This window comes from Bufo bufo, chromosome 6 (genome assembly GCF_905171765.1).
Source record: "Bufo bufo chromosome 6, aBufBuf1.1, whole genome shotgun sequence".
Classification (NCBI taxonomy): domain Eukaryota; kingdom Metazoa; phylum Chordata; class Amphibia; order Anura; family Bufonidae; genus Bufo; species Bufo bufo.
The window spans coordinates 187,220,544-187,245,194 of NC_053394.1; the positions used below are offsets into that span (position 1 = coordinate 187,220,544).

A 24,651-nucleotide genomic window follows, 5' to 3' on the forward strand; every position below is an offset into this window, starting at 1 on the left:
AACACTGGGGTAAATAATATAATTAAAATGGAGGGTTAAATGTGTAAATGTATTTAAAAAAAAATACATCTCTCTCAATTGTTATATAGCTACTGAATGAGACAGAAGAAGGGATGCCTTTAACATATATATCTCCTTGAGAAGCCAATTTGACCCTAAAGGGTTAATTCAACCTGTAATCTAAACTCTGTGTCATGTCACTTCTCTTATCTCTGCTGACTGCCCATCTGTCCCTTAACCTTATCACTGCTGCAGCCTGCTCATCAGTCTAAGGGCTCTTTCACACTTGCGTTCTTGTCTTCCGGCATAGAGTTCCGTCGTCGGGGCTCTATGCCGGAAGAATCCTGATCAGGATTATCCTAATGCATTCTGAATGGAGAGAAATCCGTTCAGGATGCATCAGGATGCATCAGGATGTCTTCAGTTCCGGAACGGAACGTTTTTTGGCCGGAGAAAATACCGCAGCATGCTGCGCTTTTTGCTCCGGCCAAAAATCCGGAACACTTGCCGCAAGGCCGGATCCGGAATTAATGCCCATTGAAAGGCATTGATCCGGATCCGGCCTTAAGCTAAACGTCGTTTCGGCGCATTGCCGGAGCCGACATTTAGCTTTTTCAGAGTGGTTACCATGGCTGCCGGGACGCTAAAGTCCTGGCAGCCATGGCAAAGTGTAGTGGGGAGCAGGGGAGCAGTATACTTACCGTCTGTGCGGCTCCCGGGGCGCTTCAGAGTGACGTCAGGGCGCCCCAAGCGCATGGATCATGTGATCACATGGATCACGTCATCCATGCGCATGGGGCGCTCTGACGTCACTCTGGAGCGCCCCGGGAGCCGCACGGACGGTAAGTATACTGCTCCCCCGCTCCCCGCTCCTACTATGGCAACCAGGACTTTAATAGCGTCCTGGCTGCCATAGTAACACTGAACGCATTTGGAAGACGGTTCCGTCTTCAAATGCTTTCAGTACACTTGCGTTTTTCCGGATCCGGCGTGTAATTCCAGCAAGTGGAGTACACGCCGGATCCGGACAACGCAAGTGTGAAAGAGGCCTAAGTGTAAACTGTTCTAGTGACTCACGGTTCTTTTAACTCAAAGAATCGAATTAGTCTCTAAGGCTACTTTCACACTTGCGTTAGGAGCAAATCCGTCTGGTGTCTGTACAGACGGATCCGCTCCTATAATGCAAACGCTTGCATCCGTTCAGAACGGATCCGTCTGCATAACTGTTTATTTCAGATCTGATTTTTCACTTCGGGAAAACTCAGATCCGACAGTATATTCTAAACACAGAAGCGTTCCCATGGTGATGGGGATGCTTCAAGTTAGAATATACTAAAAGAACTGTGTACATGACTGCCCCCTGCTGCCTGGCAGCACCCGATCTCTTACAGGGGGATTTTATCCGCACAATTATTGTGCGAATCATAGCCCCCTGTAAGAGATCAGGTGCTGCCAGGCAGGAGGGGGCAGACCCCCTCCCTCCCCTGTATTAAATGTGACCAGTGCGGCCCCCCTCTCTCTATAGTCATTGGTGGCCAGTGCGGCCCCCCTCCCTCCCCAGTATTAAATGTGACCAGTGCGGCCCCCCTCCCTCTATATTCATTAGTGGCCAGTGCGGCCCCCCCTCCCTCCCCAGTATTAATTGTAACCAGTGCGGCCCCCCTCCCTCTATATTCATTGGTGGCCAGTGCAGATTCCCAGTATTAAATATGACCAGTGCGGCCCCCCTCCCTCTATATTCATTGGTGGCCAGTGCAGATTCCCAGTATTGTGACCAGTGCGGCCTCCCCTCTTCCCCCCCCCCCCATCATTGGTGGCAGCGGAGAGTTCCGATCGGAGTCCCAGTTTAATAGCTGGGGCTCCGATCGGTTACCATAGCAGCCAAGACGCTATTGCAGTCTTGGCGGCCATGGTTACTTAGCAATAAATAGAAGCATTATACTTACCTGCGAGCTGCGATGTCTGTGACCGGCCGGGAGCTCCTCCTACTGGTAAGTGAAAGGTCTGTGCGGCGCATTGCCTATAGCACAGACCTGTCACTTACCAGTAGGAGGAGCTCCCGGCCGGTCACAGACATCGCAGCTCGCAGGTAAGTATAATGCTTCTATTTATTGCTAAGTAACCATGGCAGCCAAGACTGCAATAGCGTCTTGGCTGCCATGGTAACCGATCGGAGCCCCAGCGATTTAAACTGGGACTCCGATCGGTACTCTCCGCTGCCACCAATGATGGGGGGGGGAAGTGATTTTAATTAGGGGGGGGGGGAGAGGGGAGGCCGCACTGGTCACATTTAATACTGGGAATCCGCACTGGCCACCAATGAATATAGAGGGAGGGGGGCCGCACTGGTCACATTTAATACTGGGGAGAGAGGGGGGCCGCACTGGCCACCAATGAATATAGAGGGAGGGGGGCCGCACTGGTCACATTTAATACTGGGGAGGGAGGTGGGGCCGCACTGGCCACCAATGAGTTAAATACAGGAGGAGGGGGGGGGTCTGCCCCCTGCAGCCTGGCAGCACCTGCCACGCAGCAGGGGGCAGTCATGTACACAGTTCTCAGTATATTCTAACTTAAAGCGTCCTCATCACCATGGGAACGCCTCTGTGTTAGAATATACTGTCGGATCTGAGTTTCACGATGTAACTCAAATCCGATGGTATATTCTAACATAGAGGCGTTCCCATGGTGATGGGGACGCTTCAAGTTAAAATATACCATCGGATTGGAGAAAACTCCGATCTGATGGTATATTAATAGGGACTCCTGACTTTACATTGAAAGTCAATGGGGGACGGATCCGTTTGAAATTGCACCATATTGTGTCAACTAGGGTTGTCCCGATACCACTTTTTTAGGACCGAGTACAAGTACCGATACTTTTTTTCAAGTAGTCACCGATACCGAATACCGATACTTTTTTTAAATGTCATGTGACCGTTTTGGGGGATCTGTGGATGACGCACTGTCATGTGGGGGATCTGTGGATGGCACTGTTATGGGGGACCTGTGGATGGCACTGTTATGGGGGATCTGTGGATGGCACTGTTATGGGGATCTGTGGATGGCACTGTTATGGGGGATCTGTGGATGGCACTGTTATGGGGGATCTGTGGATGGCACTGTTATGGGGGATCTGTGGATGGCACTGTTATGGGGGATCTGTGGATGGCACTGTTATGGGGGATCTGTGGATGGCACTGTTATGGGGGATCTGTGGATGGCACTGTTATGGGGGATCTGTGGATGGCGCTGTTATGGGGATCTGTGGATGGTGCTGTTATGGGGGATCTGTGGATGGCACTGTTATGGGGATCTGTGGATGGCACTGTTATGGGGATCTGTGGATGGCACTGTTATGGGGGATCTGTGGATGGCACTGTTATGGGGGATCTGTGGATGGCACTGTTATGGGGATCTGTGGATGGTGCTGTTATGGGGGATCTGTGGATGGCACTGTTATGGGGATCTGTGGATGGCACTGTTATGGGGGATCTGTGGATGGCACTGTTATGGGGGATCTGTGGATGGCACTGTTATGGGGATCTGTGGATGGTACTGCTATGGGGTGGGATATCTGTGGATGGCATTGTTATGGGGTGGGGGGATCTGAGGATGGCATTGTTATTTGGTGGGGGATCTGTGGATGGTGCTGTTATAGGGGATCTGTGGATGGAACTGTTATGGGGAGGATCTGTGGATGACACTGCTATATGTCATCCACAGATCCCCCTCATAACAGTGTCCCCCAATACACCGGGCCCCGCCGCTCACCGAAGTATTTATAAACGTGAATCCTTATCCTGTTGTTAAGTTGAACTAACGCTGCCCTCTCCCATGTTCCCCTGTATCCCCCTGTATCTCCACAGCACTTACTTAAGCTTCCATAGCAGGCAGAGCGGACGGCACCAGTAACGTCACTCACTGACGTCGCGCGCCTGCTCCGCCTGCTTCACTCATAAAGTGGGCGGAGCAGGCGCTCTACGTCAGTGAGTGACGTTACTGCTGCCGTCTGCTCTGCCTGCTATGGAAGCTTAAGTAAGTGCTGTGGGGATACAGGGGAACATGGGAGAGGGCAGCGTTAGTTCAACTTAACAACAGGATAAGGATTCACGTTTATAAATACTTCGGTGAGCGGCGGGGCCCGGTGTAAGAGTACAGTGACTGCACCGGGCCCCGCCCATAGTTACGCCCATAGTATTCTATTTATGTATCGGGGCGGGGTATCGGCGGCTGAGTACCGCCGAGAAAACTCGGAATCGGTCCCGATACTAGTATCGGTATCGGGACAACCCTAGTGTCAACGTCAAACGGATCCGTCCCCATTGACTTGCATTGTAAGTCTGGACGGATCCGTTTGGCTCCGCACGGCCAGGCGGACACGAAAACGCTGCAAGCTGCGTTCGGGTGTCCGCCTGCTGAGTGGAGCGGAGGCCAAACGGTGCCAAACTGATGCATTCTGAGCGGATCCGCATCCACTCAGAATGCATTGGGGCAGTACGGATCCGTTCGGAGCCGCTTGTGAGAGCCTTCAAACGGAACTCACAAGCGGAGCCCCGAACGCAGGTGTGAAAGAGCCCTAAGTCGGATCTTTAGACTCTTTTAACCTGTAGACTCATTCGATTCTTAGACTCCCTCCTGTACAGTGTGTGACTCAGAGCTGCTTGCCTGAGCTCTGATTGGTTGCAGGCCGGGGTGGGCGGGGAGGGGAGGGGCTGGCTTCCACTCTAGGATCAGATTACGCTCCTCCCTGCTGCCAGCATCTCTCTGCTCTGCTATCTGATTGAGCTGCTTCACACGGATCAGCTCAGTCAGAGGAATCGACTCCTCCGGTTCAGTGAACTGAATCCATTAAAAAGAACGATTCGTTCATGAACCGGACATCACTAGAGTAAACCTTTCCGGGATATATTGTTTCACATGCGGGCGTCAGGGAGCCGCTATCTAATAGCGGGAGACTCCCTGAACGTCCGGGAGACTTGAGATCCCTGCATTCCCTTCAGTTATACAAGTGTCTCTAGTCCTTCAAAAAACATATTTACTTAATCCCTTATCAGTGAGAGGCTAGGTTAACCATGGGCGTTGCGTTCCCTGTAACAGCGGAACACAACACAATGGAAAGTATAAGTATTGCTGCTCCTTAACTGTGCGTTGTGTGCCATATAGTGAAGCATATGAAAAGCATGCTTCTTCATGGGCACTTAACGTGTTCGTTTTGCGGTAACGTGACGCACTGCATGCATTGGCCTTTCTTCTTACAGTAGAGAAGTAATTAAAGGGAATCTGTCACCTGCTTTTAGCATTTTAAGCTTTCAACATTGCCATGTTCAATGAATAAAGTACTTTATTTCCTGCAGTGGTCTTCTTATTTTATTTCGTTTTGTCATTTTGATTAACAAAAGCTCTTTTTCTGATATGCTAATGAAGCTCCAAGGTGCCCAGAGGGGCGTATTTTTTCCTCTCTGGAGCCCAGTGACGCCCCCCTGCAGTGCCCAGCCCGCCTTAATTTGAAGCCCAATCTCCTACCTTCAAGAAATACCCCGTTCTTCCAGCAGAAGACCACTGCAGGAAATAAGGTACTTTATTGAACATGGCAATGTTAAAAGCTTAAAATGCTAAAAGCAGGTGACAGATTCCCTTTAATTATAACTTGTTGTGAATTGGGACATTTAAACTTGTTTTTTTTATTTTTTATTCCAATTTAAATTTAGTCGGAGTCGGTTCATTTTTGCCGACTCCGACTCCAGGTACTCAAAATTGCCTCCGACTCGTCGACTCCAACTCCACAGCCCTGGTATTGAGCCCCTAGGATGGAACTCAATACCGGAAAACTTTAATGCTAGTGTGAAAGTACCCTAACTCAGCCAAACAATGCCTCTCTCACTTGCATGGTGCTGAAAGAAGGTTCATGAGGTCAATTGTCTTCAGACAGCACAACTTGAAAGAAACAAGGATGACCATGAGATTGTGAAAGTTTACCTACCGGCTTGTCTTTTTGTCTTTGCACTGGTTACTGTGTAGCTCCTCATTTTCATGCACTTTCATTTGAGTGTCCTGCTCCCGGTTGACTGCTCTTGACGTCTGCGCACTCTTATGCTGCGATTCTGCTGGAAGTGGCTCCTTCTGTTCTTCATCAGCAGCTAAACTATAAGAAAACATACACAAAGAAAACATGCTCTTAACAAGCTCTGCCTCTAATGCCACCAGATGTAAGGCAGCTATCCTATACATCAATGTTCAGCTCTTAAAATAAGCCTTGAGACATGACTTGGATATTAAATAAGCCAGCATCTAATCTGCAGACAGCTGTTTCAGGGTGATTGCCCGTCATCAGTGACATCTGGTGGCATTAGAGGCAGAGCTTGTTAAGAGCTCATTTGCATCCCTTCCCTCCCAGAATTCCAGAGGAGCATGTATGGCCTATAAGTCTCCTCACACTGATTTACGGTGCTCTCTCCCTAAGGATAATTAGTTCCCCCCTGACCCGGACACATGCCTCTCACCCAGTTAAGCCAGTACTCTCTGCTCTGCACTGATGAGGGGCAATTACCCTCAAAAGTGTTTTGTACCCCAAAATGATACAAAAAAAGTACAAGTCGTCCTGCATTTTTTAAATGGGTTTATATTGTGCAAAGGTAATTTAAGGGAGTCTGTCACCAAGTTTTCATGTTTTAAACTGCTTACATTGCGTTCTTGCACATGCAGACACAATAATAACTGTACATTTCTTGTTTTGGTCCAATTCTGTAAAGCTGTAAAAACGAGGTTAGAATGTTATGCAAATGAGGGCTCACAAGTGCCCAGGGGCAGCGTTCTTGTAAGTGCCCAGGCCTCTAGGTGTTTTGCATGCCTAACTCCTCCCCAGTGTATTGTCTGGCCAAACCTTTCATGTTACATCATCATCTCAAATTCCCAAGATCCCGCATGTGCACAGTTTGCACTCCGATAACCACATTGCCGCTGCTCACTGCTGTCTCTCCCAGCTCCGCCTCCTCCAACTTTACAAGAAGCCAGCACATGCTCACTGCAGCAAGCAAAGTCGATGCCCTCAGTGGTTATGTGAATGGGGGCGAACTGTGCATGGTAAGCTTTTATACCCAAAGTATAAAAGTGTAAGGTTACATTGTGATGTGCCAGCGCCAGGTGGCTCAGCAGATTGCTGTGACCAAGCTGTCATTAGACAGCTGCCGTCACAGTAAGGATGCCCGAAACCAGCCCAAGTGGTCTTACTGTGTGGCTTTTTGTGTAGTAGGGTGCTACAAAGATTGCAATAGGGGTGCAGCATTTTTTATGTGAGCCCTGCTGGCTGTAAAAAAATAAATAAATAAAAATTATAAAATTAAAAAGTAAAATAAACATATTAGCAATAGTATAGCAGACTATACACACACACACACACACACATTTTTCCCCCTTTTTCGTTTATAAACAAAAAATTTTTTTATTCATTTTAACAATAGTATAACAGACTTTTGATATGTAAAATATACAAACGTACACACTTTTTTTCCCCTTTTTGCGGTGTTAAAAAAATAAATAAAAAATCTAGGTATTCGTTTTAGTTATATGTAACATCACGGGGTAGGGGTTCTGAGTAATATACGGTATACACATGCATATAAATAAAAATTGGAAAAAAAATGCCAAAAGCTTAAAATGTCTAAATTTCTCCAAGATGAATACCTTAGGGGACAACATAAGAAAGTCACCTTGAAGGAGCTTCTGTTTTAGTGCTGGACAACATCTGTACTGGCTGTAATGACGTGCATTCAAAATCCAAAATGCACTATGGCCTTTTGAAGTATTTCAGCGAGCCAAGCCAGTAGATTAATTACACAAATAACATCCGTTTTCATGGTACAAACATACGGTAATGGTTTTAGAAATTTCTGGTCTTGAAACCTTTTGTAACAGGTAGAAAAAAAATATGGAAAAATATACAATTTTCATAATTTTCAGTCTTTCCTTAAATATATATTATTTTATTACGGTATATCTCTCATAATCTCTGACAAATAGAGCAGTGAAGAGGCAACTCTTCAGCTCAGTGTTCTGAAGTAACTCCTGTGTGATTAGGACAGGTTTTGTGTGTACTAAAAGGAAAGCAGGCATTTTATTTACCCCGATTTGGGAATATATTTATAATAAAGTAATATTTAAAGGTGTTATCCTGTGACTAATGTAAAAAAAATTGGACATTGTATAGTACACGACAATCTCTTTCTAACAAAGCTAGAACCAGCCCTGTACCTCACTTGGATCCAGAGATCTCCCCATTCATTGTTCTGCTAGATTTACAGTTGTGTTCAAAATTATTCAACCCCCACTGAAATTGACTGTTTTGGCCAGTTTGACATTGATTTTGATCATTTCAGTCATCTTGTTTACAATTAAATCAAAGAGGCACTTGTAAGTCAGACAAATATAACATAACATTTATAATGAAATAACCACAAATGTCTTTTCTGTGCTCACATCATTATCAGTTTTATTCAACCCCCAAGTGACATTCAATCTTAGTACTTAGTACAACATCCTTTTCCAGTTATAACAGCTTTTAAACGTGAAGCATAGCTTGACACAAGTGTCTTGCAGCGATCTACGGGTATCTTCGCCCATTCTTCATGGGTAGGGATGAGTGAACCCGAACTGTATAGTTCGGGTTCGTACCGAATTTTGGGGTGTCCGTGACACGGACCCGAACCCGAACATTTTCGTAAAAGTCCGGGTTCGGTGTTCGGCGCTTTCTTGGCGCTTTTTGAAAGGCTGCAAAGCAGCCAATCAACAAGCGTCATACTACTTGGCCCAAGAGGCCATCACAGCCATGCCTACTATTGGCATGGCTGTGATTGGCCAGTGCACCATGTGACCCAGCCTCTATTTAAGCTGGAGTCACGTAGCGCCGCACGTCACTCTGCTATGATCAGTATAGGGAGAGGTTGCAGCTGCGAGGTTAGGGCGAGATTAGGCAGATTAACTCCTCCAAAAGACTTCATTCTGTGATCGATCTGCAGCTGTGGATCATTGAAGTGCTATTATTGACTTGCTCACTTTTTTGAGGCTGCCCAGCGCGTTTTTAGATCACTTTTTTTCTTGGGGTGATCGGCGGCCATTTTGTGACTTGTGGTGCGCCAGCACGAGCTATCACCAAGTGTATTTAACCATCGATAGTGTGGTTATTTTGTGCTATATCCTACATCAGCTGCAGGCTGAGCCTGTGTCACCGAAGTGCATTTAACCATCAACAGTCTGGTTATTTTTTGGCCATATACTACATCAGCTGCAGGCTGAGCCTGTGTCACCCAAGTGTATTTAACCATCGATAGTGTGGTTATTTTGTGCTATATCCTACATCAGCTGCAGGCTGAGCCTGTGTCACCCAAGTGCATTTAACCATCAACAGTCTGATTATTTTTTGGCCATATACTACATCTGGTGCAGGCTGAGCCTGTGTCACCCAAGTGCATTTAACCATCAACAGTCTGATTATTTTTTGGCCATATACTACATCTGGTGCAGGCTGAGCCTGTGTCACCCAAGTGCATTTAACCATCAACAGTGTGGTTATTTTTTGGCCATATATTACATCAGGGGCAAGTTGAGCCTGTCACCCAGCGCCTAAAAAATAGACCTGACATTTCTATTCAACCAAATCTGTACTGTTTTAGCTGGTCAAGTTATTTGTATTGACCGTAAAAGCACACTTTTTTTTTCTGGGTTGAAAAAGCATTCCAAAATTTGCCATTCTCAAAATAACTAGTTTCTGGTATTTGAGGCCTACTTGAAATCTATCCCAAAAAGAAAATCTTACATTGAAGGTATTGATAGTGTCATTCAGAAAAACCTAAGACACACGCTAGCGTGCTGATAGAAGTGTGATTCTGTGATTAAACCTATACCTGTCACACAGCGCAAAAAAAAACAGGTCTCACATCTCTATTCAACCAAATCTGCACTGTTTTAGCTGTTTAAGTTATTTGTAGTGACCGTAAAAGCACACTTTTTGTTCTGGGTTGAAAAAGCATTCCCAAATTTGCCATTCTCAAAATAACTAGTTTCTGGTATTTGAGGCCTACTTGAAATCTAGCCGCCACTAATTCTCCAAGAGAGCCGTGCCTTCCCTGCACAAACAAGTGTCCGATAAAATCAAGTGTGCACTGCGCAACGCCATCTGTGGCAAGGTCCACCTAACCACAGATACGTGGACCAGTAAGCACGGCCAGGGACGCTATATCTCCCTAACTACACACTGGGTAAATGTAGTGGCGGCTGGGCCCCAGGCGGAGAGCTGTTTGGCGCACGTCCTTCCGCCGCCAAGGATCGCAGGGCAACATTCTTTGCCTCCTGTCTCCTCCTCCTCCTCCTACTCAGCTTCCTCCTCCTCTTCTTCCACCTGCTCATCCAGTCAGCCACACACCTTCACCACCAACTTCAGCACAGCACGGGGTAAACGTCAGCAGGCCATTCTGAAACTCATATGTTTGGGGGACAGGCCCCACACCGCACAGGAGTTGTGGCGGGGTATAGAACAACAGACCGACGAGTGGTTGCTGCCGGTGAGCCTCAAGCCCGGCCTGGTGGTGTGCGATAATGGGCGAAATCTCGTTGCAGCTATGGGACTAGCCGGTTTGACGCACATCCCTTGCCTGGCGCATGTGCTGAATTTGGTGGTGCAGAAGTTCATTTGCAACTACCCCGACATGTCAGAGCTGCTGCATAAAGTGCGGGCCGTCTGTTCGCGCTTCCGGCGTTCACACCCTGCCGCTGCTCGCCTGTCTGCGCTACAGCGTAACTTCGGCCTTCCCGCTCACCGCCTCATATGCGACGTGCCCACCAGGTGGAACTCCACCTTGCATATGCTGGACAGACTGTGCGAGCAGCAGCAGGCCATAGTGGAGTTTCAGCTGCAGCACGCACGGGTCAGTCGCACTGTGGATCAGACCCACTTCACCACCAATGACTGGGCCTCCATGCGAGACCTGTGTGCCCTGTTGCGCTGTTTCGAGTACTCCACCAACATGGCCAGTGGCGATGACGCCGTTATCAGCGTTACAATACCACTTCTATGTCTCCTTGAGAAAACACTTAGGGCGATGATGGAAGAGGAGGTGGCCCAGGAGGAAGAGGAGGAAGAGGGGTCATTTTTAGCACTTTCAGGCCAGTCTCTTCGAAGTGACTCAGAGGGAGGTTTTTTGCAACACCAGAGGCCAGGTACAAATGTGGCCAGACAGGGCCCACTACTGGAGGACGAGGAGGACGAGGATGAGGAGGAGGTGGAGGAGGATGAGGATGAAGCATGTTCACAGCGGGGTGGCACCCAAAGCAGCTCGGGCCCATCACTGGTGCGTGGCTGGGGGGAAACACAGGACGATGACGATACGCCTCCCACAGAGGACAGCTTGTCCTTACCTCTGGGCAGCCTGGCACACATGAGCGACTACATGCTGCAGTGCCTGCGCAACGACAGCAGAGTTGCCCACATTTTAACGTGTGCGGTCTACTGGGTTGCCACCCTGCTGGATCCCCGGTACAAAGACAATGTGCCCACCTTACTTCCTACACTGGAGCGTGATAGGAAGATGCGCGAGTACAAGCGCACGTTGGTAGACGCGCTACTGAGAGCATTCCCAAATGTCACAGGGGAACCAGTGGAAGCCCAAGGCGAAGGCAGAGGAGGAGCAAGAGGTCGCCAACACAGCTGTGTCACGCCCAGCTCCTCTGAGGGCAGGGTTAGCATGGCAGAGATGTGGAAAGGTTTTGTCAACACGCCACAGCTAAGTGCACCACCACCTGATACGGAACGTGTTAGCAGGAGGCAACATTTCACTAACATGGTGGAACAGTACCTGTGCACACCCCTCCACGTACTGACTGATGGTTCGGCCCCATTCAACTTCTGGGTCTCCAAATTGTCCACGTGGCCAGAGCTAGCCTTTTATGCCTTGGAGGTGCTGGCCTTTTGCAGCCCTCTAGCTCTTTCCTGGGCTGTTTTACAGCCTTTTTAGTGCCCAAAAGTTCGGGTCCCCATTGACTTGATGGGGTTCGGGTTCGGGACGAAGTTCGGATCGGGTTCGGATCCCGAACATTTCCGGGAAGTTCGGCCGAACTTCTCGAACCCGAACATCCAGGTGTTCGCTCAACTCTATTCATGGGCAAAAGCCTCCAGTTCAGTCACATTCTTAGGCTTGCGCGCTGCAACTGCTTTCTTTAAGTCCCACCAGAGGTTCTCAATCAGATTTAAGTCTGGTGACTGCGATGGCCACTTCAAAATGTTCCAGCCTTTAATCTGCAACCATGCTCTAGTGGACTTGGAGGTATGCTTGGGATCATTGTCCTGTTGAAAGGTCCAACGTCTCCCAAGCCTCAGGATTGTGGTGGACTGCATCACATTTTCATCCAATATCTCCTGGTACTGAAGAGAATTCATGGTACCTTGCACACGCTGAAGCTTCCCTGTACCTGTAGAAGCAAAACAGCCCCAAAGCATGATTGACCCCCCACCATGCTTCACAGTAGGCAAGGTGTTCTTTTCTTCATAGGCCTTGTTCTTCCTCCTCCAAACATAGAGTTGATCCATGGGCCCAAACAGTTCTAATTTTGTTTCATCAGTCCACAGAACACTTTTGTGGTTTGTCCACATGACTTTTGGCATACTGCAGTCGACTCTTCTTATTCTTTGGAGACAGCAAGGGGGTGCGCCTGGGAGTTCTGGCATGGAGGCCTTCATTACACAGTGTGCGCCTTATTGTCTGAGCTGAAACTTCAGTACCCACATCTGACAAATCTTTTTTCAGTTCCCCAGCAGTCACACAGGGACTTTTCTCCACTTTGCGCTTCACGTAGCGCACAGCAGTCGAAGTCAGCATTTTCTTTCTGCCACGACCAGGTAGCGTTTCAACAGTGCCCTTTGCCTTGAATTTGCAAATGATGCTTCCTATGGTGTCTCTTGGTATGTTTAACATCTTTGCAATCTTCTTATAGCCATTGCCCTTCCTGTGAAGAGAAATCACCTCTTCTCTTGTCTTTCTGGACCATTCTCTTGACTTCACCATGTTTGTAAACACACCAGTAAATGTCTAGAAGGAGCTGAGTATCACAGTCCTTTTAAATCTGCCTAATTGGTGCTTATTATGCTTGATTGCTGCTCCTTGACATCCACAGGTGTTTTCAATACCTGATCGAAAACACTTGAATGAACCTCTGTTCTTAAGAGTGGTAGTCTTTAAGGGGTTGAATAATTGTGTCAATGAAGAAATCACAAAAAAAAACATTTAATACTGTATTACAAAAACAATTGATGTCATTTTAGTTGCATTTGGTTCTTTAAAAAGTCCTTGTAAGATTTCATTCTGAACACAATTACAAATGTACACTAAATTCCCTAAAGCCCTTTACAGCATTGGGGGTTGAATAATTTTGAACACAACTGTATATCAAGCTGACAGCTCAAGGGGATTGTCTTTTCCGCTGCAAAGGGGGCGTGATCTCCCTATCACAACTCATGAGGCAGTTGAAGGATGAAACTGAGCACGTGTGGGCATCTCAGTGAGCAGGACAAAGATATAAGAAAGAAAAAAAATATGTAGGTGGCGCTATACAGGTACATTTTATTGAATAACTCCGTGGCTATGCTACGTGGCCTCTACGTAACTTTGGCAACTACTACTGTCGGCCACATGACATGTTTTAATCTACACCAGCTCCCTTGCAGGTGTAGTTTAAGGTAATTTTCCACTGCAAAAACTGGCGTGGAAAATGCTTAACCGCCATCTTCCCTGCCCACACCACTCCCCCTTTTTTGGCCACTTTGAAAAATTTTGCCGCAAAACATCTTTGGCGTGAACACATTAATAAATGACCCCCATAGTGTTACAATACAAACGGTCATAAACCCCTTACAGATAAAACAAAAGGGATAAATGCAGAACAAAATGGCAGAAAACAATTTTGCCAACCTTCCCTTCCCCACAAGAACAGCACCCACACAGCACATCATGACTAGGTCTCAGTCACAGACGGGCATGTACATTTGACACCTGGAGATCACACATGGCTACAGAAAAAACTCAGTATTAAAAATCCCTGTCTAGATTATTGGGATTACAGCAAAAATTACTCCTCTAATCAAATAATTTGCCATTTGTTTCCTTGCCTGATAAATTAAGCCACAAATACCTATATTAATACCCTCTGGACTATTATTCTGCAAAAGCTCCAAAATACATAACATGGGCTCAACAGGATGATATATCCCATATACCATAAAGATGATGTCCAAGATCGCCTGCCGAAAAGAGCCCAGAGCAGTGCACTCCCAAAACATATGAAGATGATGAGCATGAAAAATGCCACATCTAGGACAATCAGATGTATCCTATACTCCTATCTTGTGAAAAACAAAGGTGTCTTATACACCCTGTGAGGGCTCGTTCACATGAACGGTTTTTGCGTTCTGTATACGTGCCCTTTTTTGCGTTCCGTATAAGGACAGTATACGGAACCATTCATTTCAATAGTTCCGCAAAAAAAACAGAATGTACTCCGTATGCATTCCGTTTCCGTATTTCCGTTTTCCAGTTTTGTTGAAAAATAGAACATGTCCTATTATTGCCCACAAATCATGTTCCGTGGCTCAATTCAAGTCAATGGGTTCGCAAAAAAAAAAAAGAACACATACGGAAATGCATCTGTATGTCTTCCGTATCCACTCCGTTTCTGCGGAACCATCTATTGAAAATTTTATGCCCAGCCCAATTTTTTCTATCTAATTACTGTACACAGTATATGCCATACGGAAAAACAGAATAGAAACGGAAACAAAAAATGGAACAACTGATCCGTGAAAAACGGACCACAAAATACTGAAAGCCATACGGTCGAGTGAAACAGGCCTGAATCAGAAAGAATTGTGAAAGTCTGTGAGCTTCACAAAGGGGTTTTCCAGGATTTAGATAGGTCATCAATATCTGATCGGTGGGGGTCCAACATCCAGGACCCCACTGCTCAGCTGTTTGAGAAGGCACCGGTGTTCCTGTGAGCAAAATGACCTTCTCAGTGCCTACCAAGCACAGTGCCGTACATTCTATAGAAGTTGTGCTTGGTATAGTGCTTGGTATCCCATTTAAAGACTGTCCCATACTTCCGCCTACTGTGCATCTGTTAGAGTGCCTACATCTTGTGACCGTTTTTCATGTGATTGCAAGGGAAACTGCTCATGATAAAATGAAAGCAAAAGACGATATAAAATAGAAATGACCCACTTAGTTTCTTCCCTTAACATGACCTGCTCTATTAGGAGTGAATTGTGGATAGTGAGATCTAGCGTTTTACTCTGCACATCTAAAGCATGTCAGAGTTGGAGATACTGATAGAAATAAGAATTTGGGAGCCCAAACTCTGAGACAATCAGTAAATGCCCCTTTTTCCCCAAAGGTGAAACCCAACCAAACCTTTTACTTCTGATAGTTTACGATTGTGTCAAAGGAGTTGAGAGCATTAGACCCCGAGATTTTGGCGAGTACTTTCATCTTCTGCAAAACTTTAATGAAATCAAGCCGACTTGGTGCATTGTCAGGGGTATGGATGACAGAGCCCAATTCCAGTATATATGCAGGTGGCCTGCCACCCATAAGGTTCAGCACTAAGGTACCCACAGACCCCATATTGCAAACAGTGTCCCAATTATTAAATTGTTGGGTTTGTGCGGCTAAGAAACATAACCAGCAGTTAGGTATCCCCATTCCCCACAATCTTTACTTCTTTGTAAGGTTTCTAGCCTGAATTTTGGAAACTGTCTACTCCAACCTAAAGGGTGTAATAGGCATTGTACATTTGCGCATTGGGATACAGATAGGACTATTACGAAGAATGTATAGGAATTGCGGCATTAGCACCATTTTTATCAGATTGGCCCTACCAATCAGACAGAGTGGAAGCTCACACCAGGTGGTTATTTTCTCAACACTCTTAACCAATATTGGGAGCAAATTAAGAGTAATTTATTCCTGAGGAAGAGAATATATTTGTAAACCTAAGTATTTAAAAGTAGATGCTACCTGAAGTGGTGCTATGTGCACTAGATAGGCTTTAGGAAGAGGGGATAATAGAAGCAACACCGATTTATCCCAATTAATGGAAAGGCCTGAATAGGTGGCAAAATGTGCAATTAGAAGCATTGCAGGTGACAGGTAACATTCCACATTACCAAAAAACATTAATATATCATCTTTATATAGTGTCATTTTCTCCTGTAAGGAACCATATCTCAAAATCTAAGATGACCTGATTAAGGCATATCAAATGAGGTTGAATTGCCAACACACAGAGTAATGGCAATAATGGACACCCCTGATTGGTACCCCTCTCCAATACAAAGGACTCAGACAGCAGTCCATTAGTTCTGATAAAGGCTCTAGGATTGCCAAATAACAGCTTCACTCACAAGGTACCGTGAATCGAGGACCTAAACCCATAGCGTCTAGCACACCCCACAGAAACTTCCACTCAACTGTGTCGAAACCTTTGCAGTGTCAAGAAAAAGAGTCGCTCTACCAACAGAATCATCACTGGATAACTGCATGTTGAGGACCAATCTCCTGATATTGATTGAAGTAGATTTCCCCGGCATAAAGCCTGTCTGACTCCCATAAGCAAGACAGAGGATAGCCTTCATTAATCTGTTATCTAGCTCTTTAGCTATATGTTTCCACATCTGTACACAAAAGGGAAATAGGAAGATAAGAGTCTGCCTTTTTTGGGTCTTTACCCGGTTTGGGCAAGACTATTATTAAGGCCTCCTACATTGAACGGTAACCTCCCCTCTATAAAAGCTTGATCAAATACAGCAGGAAGTTGAGGTAATAAGAAATCCTTGTATTTCTTAAGAAATTCACGTGGGAGGCCCCCTTCCCCTGGGCCTTCTCATTCTGTAAACTTTTTAAGGCCTCCTCAAGTTCATCCAGTTGAAGAGGTTCCTCTAACAGTGCCCTCTTCACCACAGTAGGAACTGGCAGTGGAACAGATCAATATCAGATTCAAGTGAATAGGAAGGAGCTGTACCATTGAAGTGAATAAGACAGCTTAGCTGTAATGGTGTGACAGTGAACAGATAAACAATGAAGAGAAGGCAGCACTGGTACGAGTGCTGCTTTCTCTTCAAACAATTGATCGGCTGGGGTGCAATGGAGTCGGAGGATAGGTCATCAATAAAAAAAAAAGAAAAGAAAAATACAACCCCTTTAATACGCCTCGAACGAATGCCTTAAAGGCTTCCCAGATTGATAAATGTGAGGCAGATCCTAGATTAAATGTCAGAAATTCCTTAAATCTTCTTTAATATGGCATCTGGGTTCTGAAGTACAGTTCAAACCAGAAGTTTACATACACTATATAAGAAGATTTATTATTATAAATTTTATGCACTTATATAGCGCTACTATATTCCACAGCGTTTTACAGACATTAGCATCCAACTGTCCCCAATGGGGCTCACAATCTATGGTCCCTATGAGTATGTCTTTGGAGTGTGGGGGGAAACCAGAGTACCTGGAGGAAACCCACGCAAACACGGGGAGAACATACAAACTCCATGCAGATGTTTCCCTTGGTCAGATTCGAACCTTAGGACCCCAGCGCTGCTAGGCACCAGTGCCAACCACTGAGCCACCGTGAAGATAGTGATGGACGAACATCGGCCGGGACGACTCGCGTTCAAATGTTCGCGAACCGCGCGTTAGCGGCAGGCCCCGATGACTATAGTGGCAGGCAAACCTAAAAAACCTTCAGGTCATAATTGCAGACACCAAAAACTTACTACAAGTGCACAAATAGTCCCACAACATGGACAGTGACATACCAGAGGGGGATCATTGGAAAAAATTCCCACAAATATGTATTTTAATCAGGGGCCATTTTTATGCGTCTTAAAGGGAAACTCTCAAAAATGTGCCCTGCTGGAGCCTAGAAAAATGTTATTTTAGGCCACGGGAGTACAGGCCCCAAAAATTAGGCATTCACCTGACAGAAAAGAACTTGTGATGATGTGGCTGGAGGTACATTAGGCGGTCACTGGATAAAAATTTTACTGTAGGCCAGTACAGGCCCCAAAAATTAGGCATTCACCTGACAGTAAAGAATTTGTGATGATGTGACTGGAGGTACATTAGGCAGTAACTGGATAAAATTTTTACTGTAGGCCAGTACAGACCCCAAAAATTAGGCATTCACCTGACAGAAAAGACCTTTTATGCCGCTGTATATACATAAGACAAGGACCATTCTTTGTTCTGGGTGGTGGCGGATATGTGTGGGCTGGCATGAGGACATTCAATTACACTTGGTCGTCACAGGTGTTGAATTTCTCAGAGATCCATGCCTAATTCATTTTTAGAAATGTGGGGTAGTCCACACTGTCGTGAGCTAGGCAAGTGCACTTATCGGTCACGATCCCCCCCTGCTGCGCTGAACGTCCTTTCGGACAGGACACTTGACGAGGGGCAAGCCAAGAGTTCCATGGCAAAATGTGCCAGCTCTGGACACAGGTCAAGCCTGCATACCCAGTAGTCCAGGGGTTCCTCACTTCTCAGAGCGTCTACATCGGCCGTTAACCCGGCCGATGTAGATCAGTAAGTATATTTCTTTATATACACATATATACAGTGCCTTGCAAAAGTATTCACCTCCCTTGACTTTTTTTATATTTTGGTGCCTCACCAAATATGTGAATGGGTCCACAATCCTGGAGATGCGGTGCAGAACGGAGGCACGGATCAGAAGCCCACAGAAGCACTATGGAGTAGTGCATATTTTTTTTGTGGTGCGGACCGTCTGATGTGGATTGCGGACCCCATTCAAGTGAATGGATCAGCGATCCGCATGCGGCAGTCCCACGGTCGGTGACCATGCATTGCAGACCCGCCGTGTGCATGAGCCCTTATATCTCTATATACATATATATTTTATATACTTATACTTTATCTATATATGTATATAGAGGTATAGATCAATATATATATATATATATATATATATATATATATACATACACTCACCTAAAGAATTATTAGGAACACCTGTTCTATTTCTCATTAATGCAATTATCTAGTCAACCAATCACATGGCCCTGGTCCTGGTCAAGACAATCTCCTGAACTCCAAACTGAATGTCAGAATGGGAAAGAAAGGTGATTTAAGCCATTTTGAGCGTGGCATGGTTGTTGGTGCCAGACGGACCGGTCTGAGTATTTCACAATCTGCTCAGTTACTGGGATTTTCACGCACAACCATTTCTAGGGTTTACAAAGAATGGTGTGAAAAGGGAAAAACATCCAGTATGCGGCAGTCCTGTGGGCAAAAATGCCTTGTGGATGCTAGAGGTCAGAGGAGAATGGACCGACTGATTCAAGCTGATAGAAGAGCAACGTTGACTGAAATAACCACTCGTTACAACCGAGGTATGCAGCAAAGCATTTGTGAAGCCACAACACGCACAACCTTGAGGCGGATGGGCTACAACAGCAGAAGACCCCACCGGGTACCACTCATCTCCACTACAAATAGGAAAAAGAGGCTACAATTTGCACGAGCTCACCAAAATTGGACTGTTGAAGACTGGAAAAATGGTTTCTTGAACATGACAATGAGTTCACTGTACTAAAATGGCCCCCACAGTCACCAGATCTCAACCCAATAGAGCATCTTTGGGATGTGGTGGAACGGGAGCTTCGTGCCCTGGATGTGCATCCCTCAAATCTCCATCAACTGCAAGATGCTATCCTATCAATATGGGCCAACATTTCTAAAGAATGCTATCAGCACCTTGTTGAATCAATGCCACGTAGAATTAAGGCAGTTCTGAAGGCAAAAGGGGGTCCAACACCGTATTAGTATGGTGTTCCTAATAATTCTTTAGGTGAGTGTATATATATATACACACACACACACATACAGTGGATATAAAAAGTCTACACACCCCTGTTAAAATGTCAGGTTTCTATGTGAAAAAAATTAGACAAAAAGATAAATTATTTCAGAACTTTTTCCACCTTTAATGTGACCTATAAAACTGTACAACTCAATTGAAAAACAAACTGAAATCTTTTAGGTAAAGGGAAGAAAAAATATGAAAATAAAATAATATGGTTGCATAAGTGTGCACACCCTTAGGCCCCTTTGAACACGGGCGAGATTTCCGCGCGGGTGCAATGCGTGAGGTGAACGCATTGCACCCGCACTGAATCCGGACCCATTCATTTCTATGGGGCTGTGCACATGAGCAGTGATTTTCACGCATCACTTGTGTGTTGCGTGAAAATCGCAGCATGCTCTATTTTGTGCGTTTTTCACGCAACGCAGGCCCCATAGAAGTGAATGAGGCTGCGTGAAAATCGCAAGCATCCGCAAGCAAGTGCGAATGCGGTGCGATTTTCACGCACAGTTGCTAGGAGACGATTGGAGACCGATCATTATTATTTCCCCTTATAACTTGGTTATAAGGGAAAATAATAGCATTCTTAATACAGAATGCATAGTACAATAGGGCTGGAGGGGTTAAAAAAATAATTTAACTCACCTTAATCCACTTGCTTGTGCAGCCCGGCTTCTCTTCTGTCTTCATCTTTGCTGTGCACAGGAAAAGGACCTCTGGTGACGTCACTCCGGTCATCACATGGTCCGTCACATGATCCATCACCATGGTAAAAGATCATGTGCACAGATCATGTGCACAGTAAAGATGAAGACAGAAGAGAAGCCGGGCTGCGCGAGCAAGTGGATTAAGGTGATTTAAATTTATTTTTTATTTTTTTTAACCCCTTCAGCCCTATTGTACTATGCATTCTGTATTAAGAATGCGATTATTTTCCCTTATAACCATGTTATAAAGGAAAATAATAAAATCTACACAACACCTAACCCAAACCCAAACTTCTGTGAAGAAGTCCGGGGTCGGGTCTGGGTACCAAACATGCAGATTTTTCTCACGCGCGTGCAAAACGCATTACAATGTTTTGCACTCGCGCGCATTCTCCTGCAACGCACCCGCATCTAAGGCCTCTTTCACACTTGCGTTGTTGGGATCCGGCATGCACTTCCGTTGCCGGAGGTGCCCGCCGGATCCGGAAAAACGCAAGTGTACTGAAAGCATTTGAAGACGGAGCCGTCTTCAAAATGCGTTCAGTGTTACTATGGCACCCAGGACGCTATTAAAGTCCTGGTTGCCATAGTAGGAGCGGGGAGCGGGGGAGCGGTATACTTACAGTCCGTGCGGCTCCCGGGGCGCTCCAGAATGACGTCAGAGCGCCCCATGCGCATGGATGACGTGATCCATGTGATCACGTGATCCATGCGCTTGGGGCGCCCTGACGTCACTCTGGAGCGCCCCGGGAGCCGCACGGACGGTAAGTATGCTGCTCCCCCGCTCCCCACTACACTTTACCATGGCTGCCAGGACTTTAGCGTCCCGGCAGCCATGGTAACCACTCTGAAAAAGCTAAATGTCGGGTCCGGCAATGCGCCGAAACGACGTTTAGCTTAAGGCCGGATCCGGATCAATGCCTTTCAATGGGCATTAATTCCGGATCCGGCCTTGCGGCAAGTCTTCAGGATTTTTGGCCGGAGCAAAAAGCGCAGCATGCTGCGGTATTTTCTCCGGCCAAAAAACGTTCCGTTCCGGAACTGAAGACATCCTGATGCATCCTGAACGGATTTCTCTCCATTCAGAATGCATTAGGATAAAACTGATCAGGATTCTTCCGGCATAGAGCCCCGATGACGGAACTCTATGCCGGAAGAAAAGAACGCAGGTGTGAAAGAGCCCTTACCCAGGCCAAAAACATGACGCCCGTGTGACAGATGTCTTAGGGTACTTTCATACTAGCGTTTTTCTTTTCCGGCACGGAGTTCCGTCAAAAGGGCTCAATGCCAGAAAAGAACTGATCAGGTATATCCCCATGCATTCTGAATGGAGAGCAATCCATTCAGGATGCATCAGGATGTCTTCCGTTCAGTCATTTTGACTGATCAGGCAAAAGATAAAACCGCAGCATGCTACGGTTTTATCTCCGGCCAAAAAAGACTGAAGACTTGCCTGAATGCTGGATCCGGCATTTTTTTCCATAGGAATCTATTAGTGCTGGATCCGGCATTCAAAATACCGGAATGCCGGATCCATCCTTCTGGTCTGCTAAAGTGCTAAATAAAAGGTGAAAAAAAATAAATGCCAGATCCGTATTACCGGATGACACCGGTAAGACGGATCCGGCATTTCAATGCATTTTTCTGACTGATCAGGCATTTTTAAGACTCAACAGTTGGCATACGTTTTGCCGGATCCTTCAGTCAGTTCCGGCGACGGAACTGCTTGCCGGATCACTCTGCCGCAAGTGTGAAAGTAGCCTTAAAGGGACACTGACAGGCCCAATAAGCATATTTAGATATATATATGACAGTACAGGTCTTATCAAGTGTATTAAAATCATCTAAGTATCCCCCCTGTCCACCTTATAAATACCGAAAACTAAAGTTTTATAACCTGCTTGTCTCGTCTCCAATCTGCCCAAGGGGCGGCGTTTCATCTCAAAATGCGCCCAGCCAGCCGCTTCCAACTGCCGTTCTGAAGCCCCGCCCAGCTCATCAATATTCACTTCGCTGGGCGGCGGCTACAACTCTCCCTGACTTAAGTGCACGGCGCATGCGCATAAAGCAGAGGCTGCAGCGGCCTCTAAGACGCAAACTGTCTGTACGCAGGCGCGATGTGACCCCGGCCGGGCGCATGCGCTGAAGATTAGACGGAGGACGTGCCCAGAGGATTGAATTGGCCATGCGCAGGATCTTGAGTCGGGGAGAGTTGTAGCCGCCGCCCAGCGAAGTGAATATTGATGAGCTGGGCGGGGCTTCAGAACGGCAGTTGGGAGCGGCTGGCTGGGCGCATTTTGAGATGAAACGCCGCCCCTTGGGCAGATTGGAGACGAGACAAGCAGGTTATAAAACTTTAGTTTTCGGTATTTATAAGGTGGACAGGGGGGATACTTAGATGATTTTAATACACTTGATAAGACCTGTACTGTCATATATATACCTAAATATGCTTATTGGGCCTGTCAGTGTCCCTTTAAACTAATACTTTGTTGAAACACCTTTTGATTTTATTACAGCACTCAGTCTTTTTCGGTATGAGTCTATCAGCATGGCACATTTTGAATTGGCAAGATTTGCCCACATTTCTTTGGAAAAACACTCCAAATCTGTCAGATTGCGAGGGCATTTCCTGTGCACAGCCCTCTTCAGATCACCCCACAGATTTTCAATCGGATTCAGGTCTGGGCTCTGGCTGGGCCATTCCAAAACTTTAATCTTCTTCTGGGGAAGCCATTCCTTTGTTGATTTGGATGTATGCTTTGGGTTGTTGTCATGCTGAAAGATGAAGTTCCTCTTCATGTTCAGCTTTCTAGCAGAAGCCTGAAGGTTTTGTGCCAATATTGACTGGTATTTGGAACTGTTCATAATTCCCTCTAGCTTAAAGGGCTTCTGTCACTCCCCAAAAGTCATTTTTCATTAGGCTAATTAAAATCCTTATAGTGCGATTATTCAATATATAGTGCTCTTACCTTTTTCTGTGGCTTAGTTTCTTTAAAAACCACACTCTTATAATATGTTAATTACCTCTGAGAGAAGGACTCTCGCTTCCTCAGCACTCCGTCAGTGCGCCTGCGCCGATGACGTCACCTCTAAACCCGAAAGAGTAGACGTCATCGGCGCAGGCGCACTGAGGAAGTGCTGAGGAAGCGAGCGTCCTTTTCTCAGAGCGCCTGCGCCGAATGAAGACACGTAAGGCGCAGGCGCGGGATTTGAATTGCTGACAGGGCCAGCCGGAAGAGGAGAGTGCTCGCTGGCCCTGTCAATCAACAGGAGGAGGGGGCGTTTTTTTGAAAGGAGGATGCGGTGGCTACCAGCAAGTAACCGCCCTACTTGCTGGTAGGGAGGCAATTAACATATTATAAGAGTGTGGTTTTTAAAGAAACTAAGCCACAGAAAAAGGTAAAAGCACTATATATTGAAAAATCACACTATAAGGATTTTAATTAGCCCAAAAATGAAAAATGACTTTTGGGGGGTGACAGAAGCCCTTTAACTAAGGCCCCAGTTCCAGCTGAAGAAAAACAGCCCCAAAGCATGAAGCTGCCACCACCATGCTTCACTGTGGGTATTGTGTTCTTTTGGTGATGTGCAGTGTTGTTTTTGCGCCAAACATATCTTTTGGAATTATAGCCAAAAAGTTCAACCTTGGTTTCATCAGACCATAACACCTTTTCCCATATGCTTTTGGGAGACTTCAGATGTGTTTTTGCAAAATGTAGCCTGGCTTGAATGTTTTTTTTCGTAAAAAAAAGGCTTTCGTCTTGCCACTCTACCCCATAGTCCAGACATATGAAGAATACAGGAGATTGTTGTCACATGTACCACACAGCCAGTACTTGCCAGATATTCCTGCAGCTCCTTTAATGTTGCTGTAGGCCTGTTGGTAGACTCCCAGACTAGTTTTCTTATCGTCTTTCCATCAATCTTGGTAATGTCACTGTTGTGCCATATTTTCTCCACTTGATGATGACTGTCTTCACTGTGTTCCATGGTATATCTAATGCCTTTGAAATTCTTT

The 24,651-nt window shown here is 46.0% G+C and overlaps 1 protein-coding gene across 2 annotated transcripts in view; it reads right to left on the reverse strand.

The window, feature by feature from the left end:
• Positions 1 to 24,651, reverse strand: part of LOC121004292 (zinc finger protein 692-like) — a 403,767-nt gene that overhangs the window by 157,545 nt on the left and 221,571 nt on the right. For both annotated transcript variants that reach the window (XM_040436456.1, XM_040436455.1), the window contains exon 6: positions 5,984 to 6,145. In XM_040436456.1, coding sequence (XP_040292390.1) covers positions 5,984 to 6,145 — 162 coding nt within the window. The remainder of the gene's footprint in view (positions 1 to 5,983; positions 6,146 to 24,651) is intronic.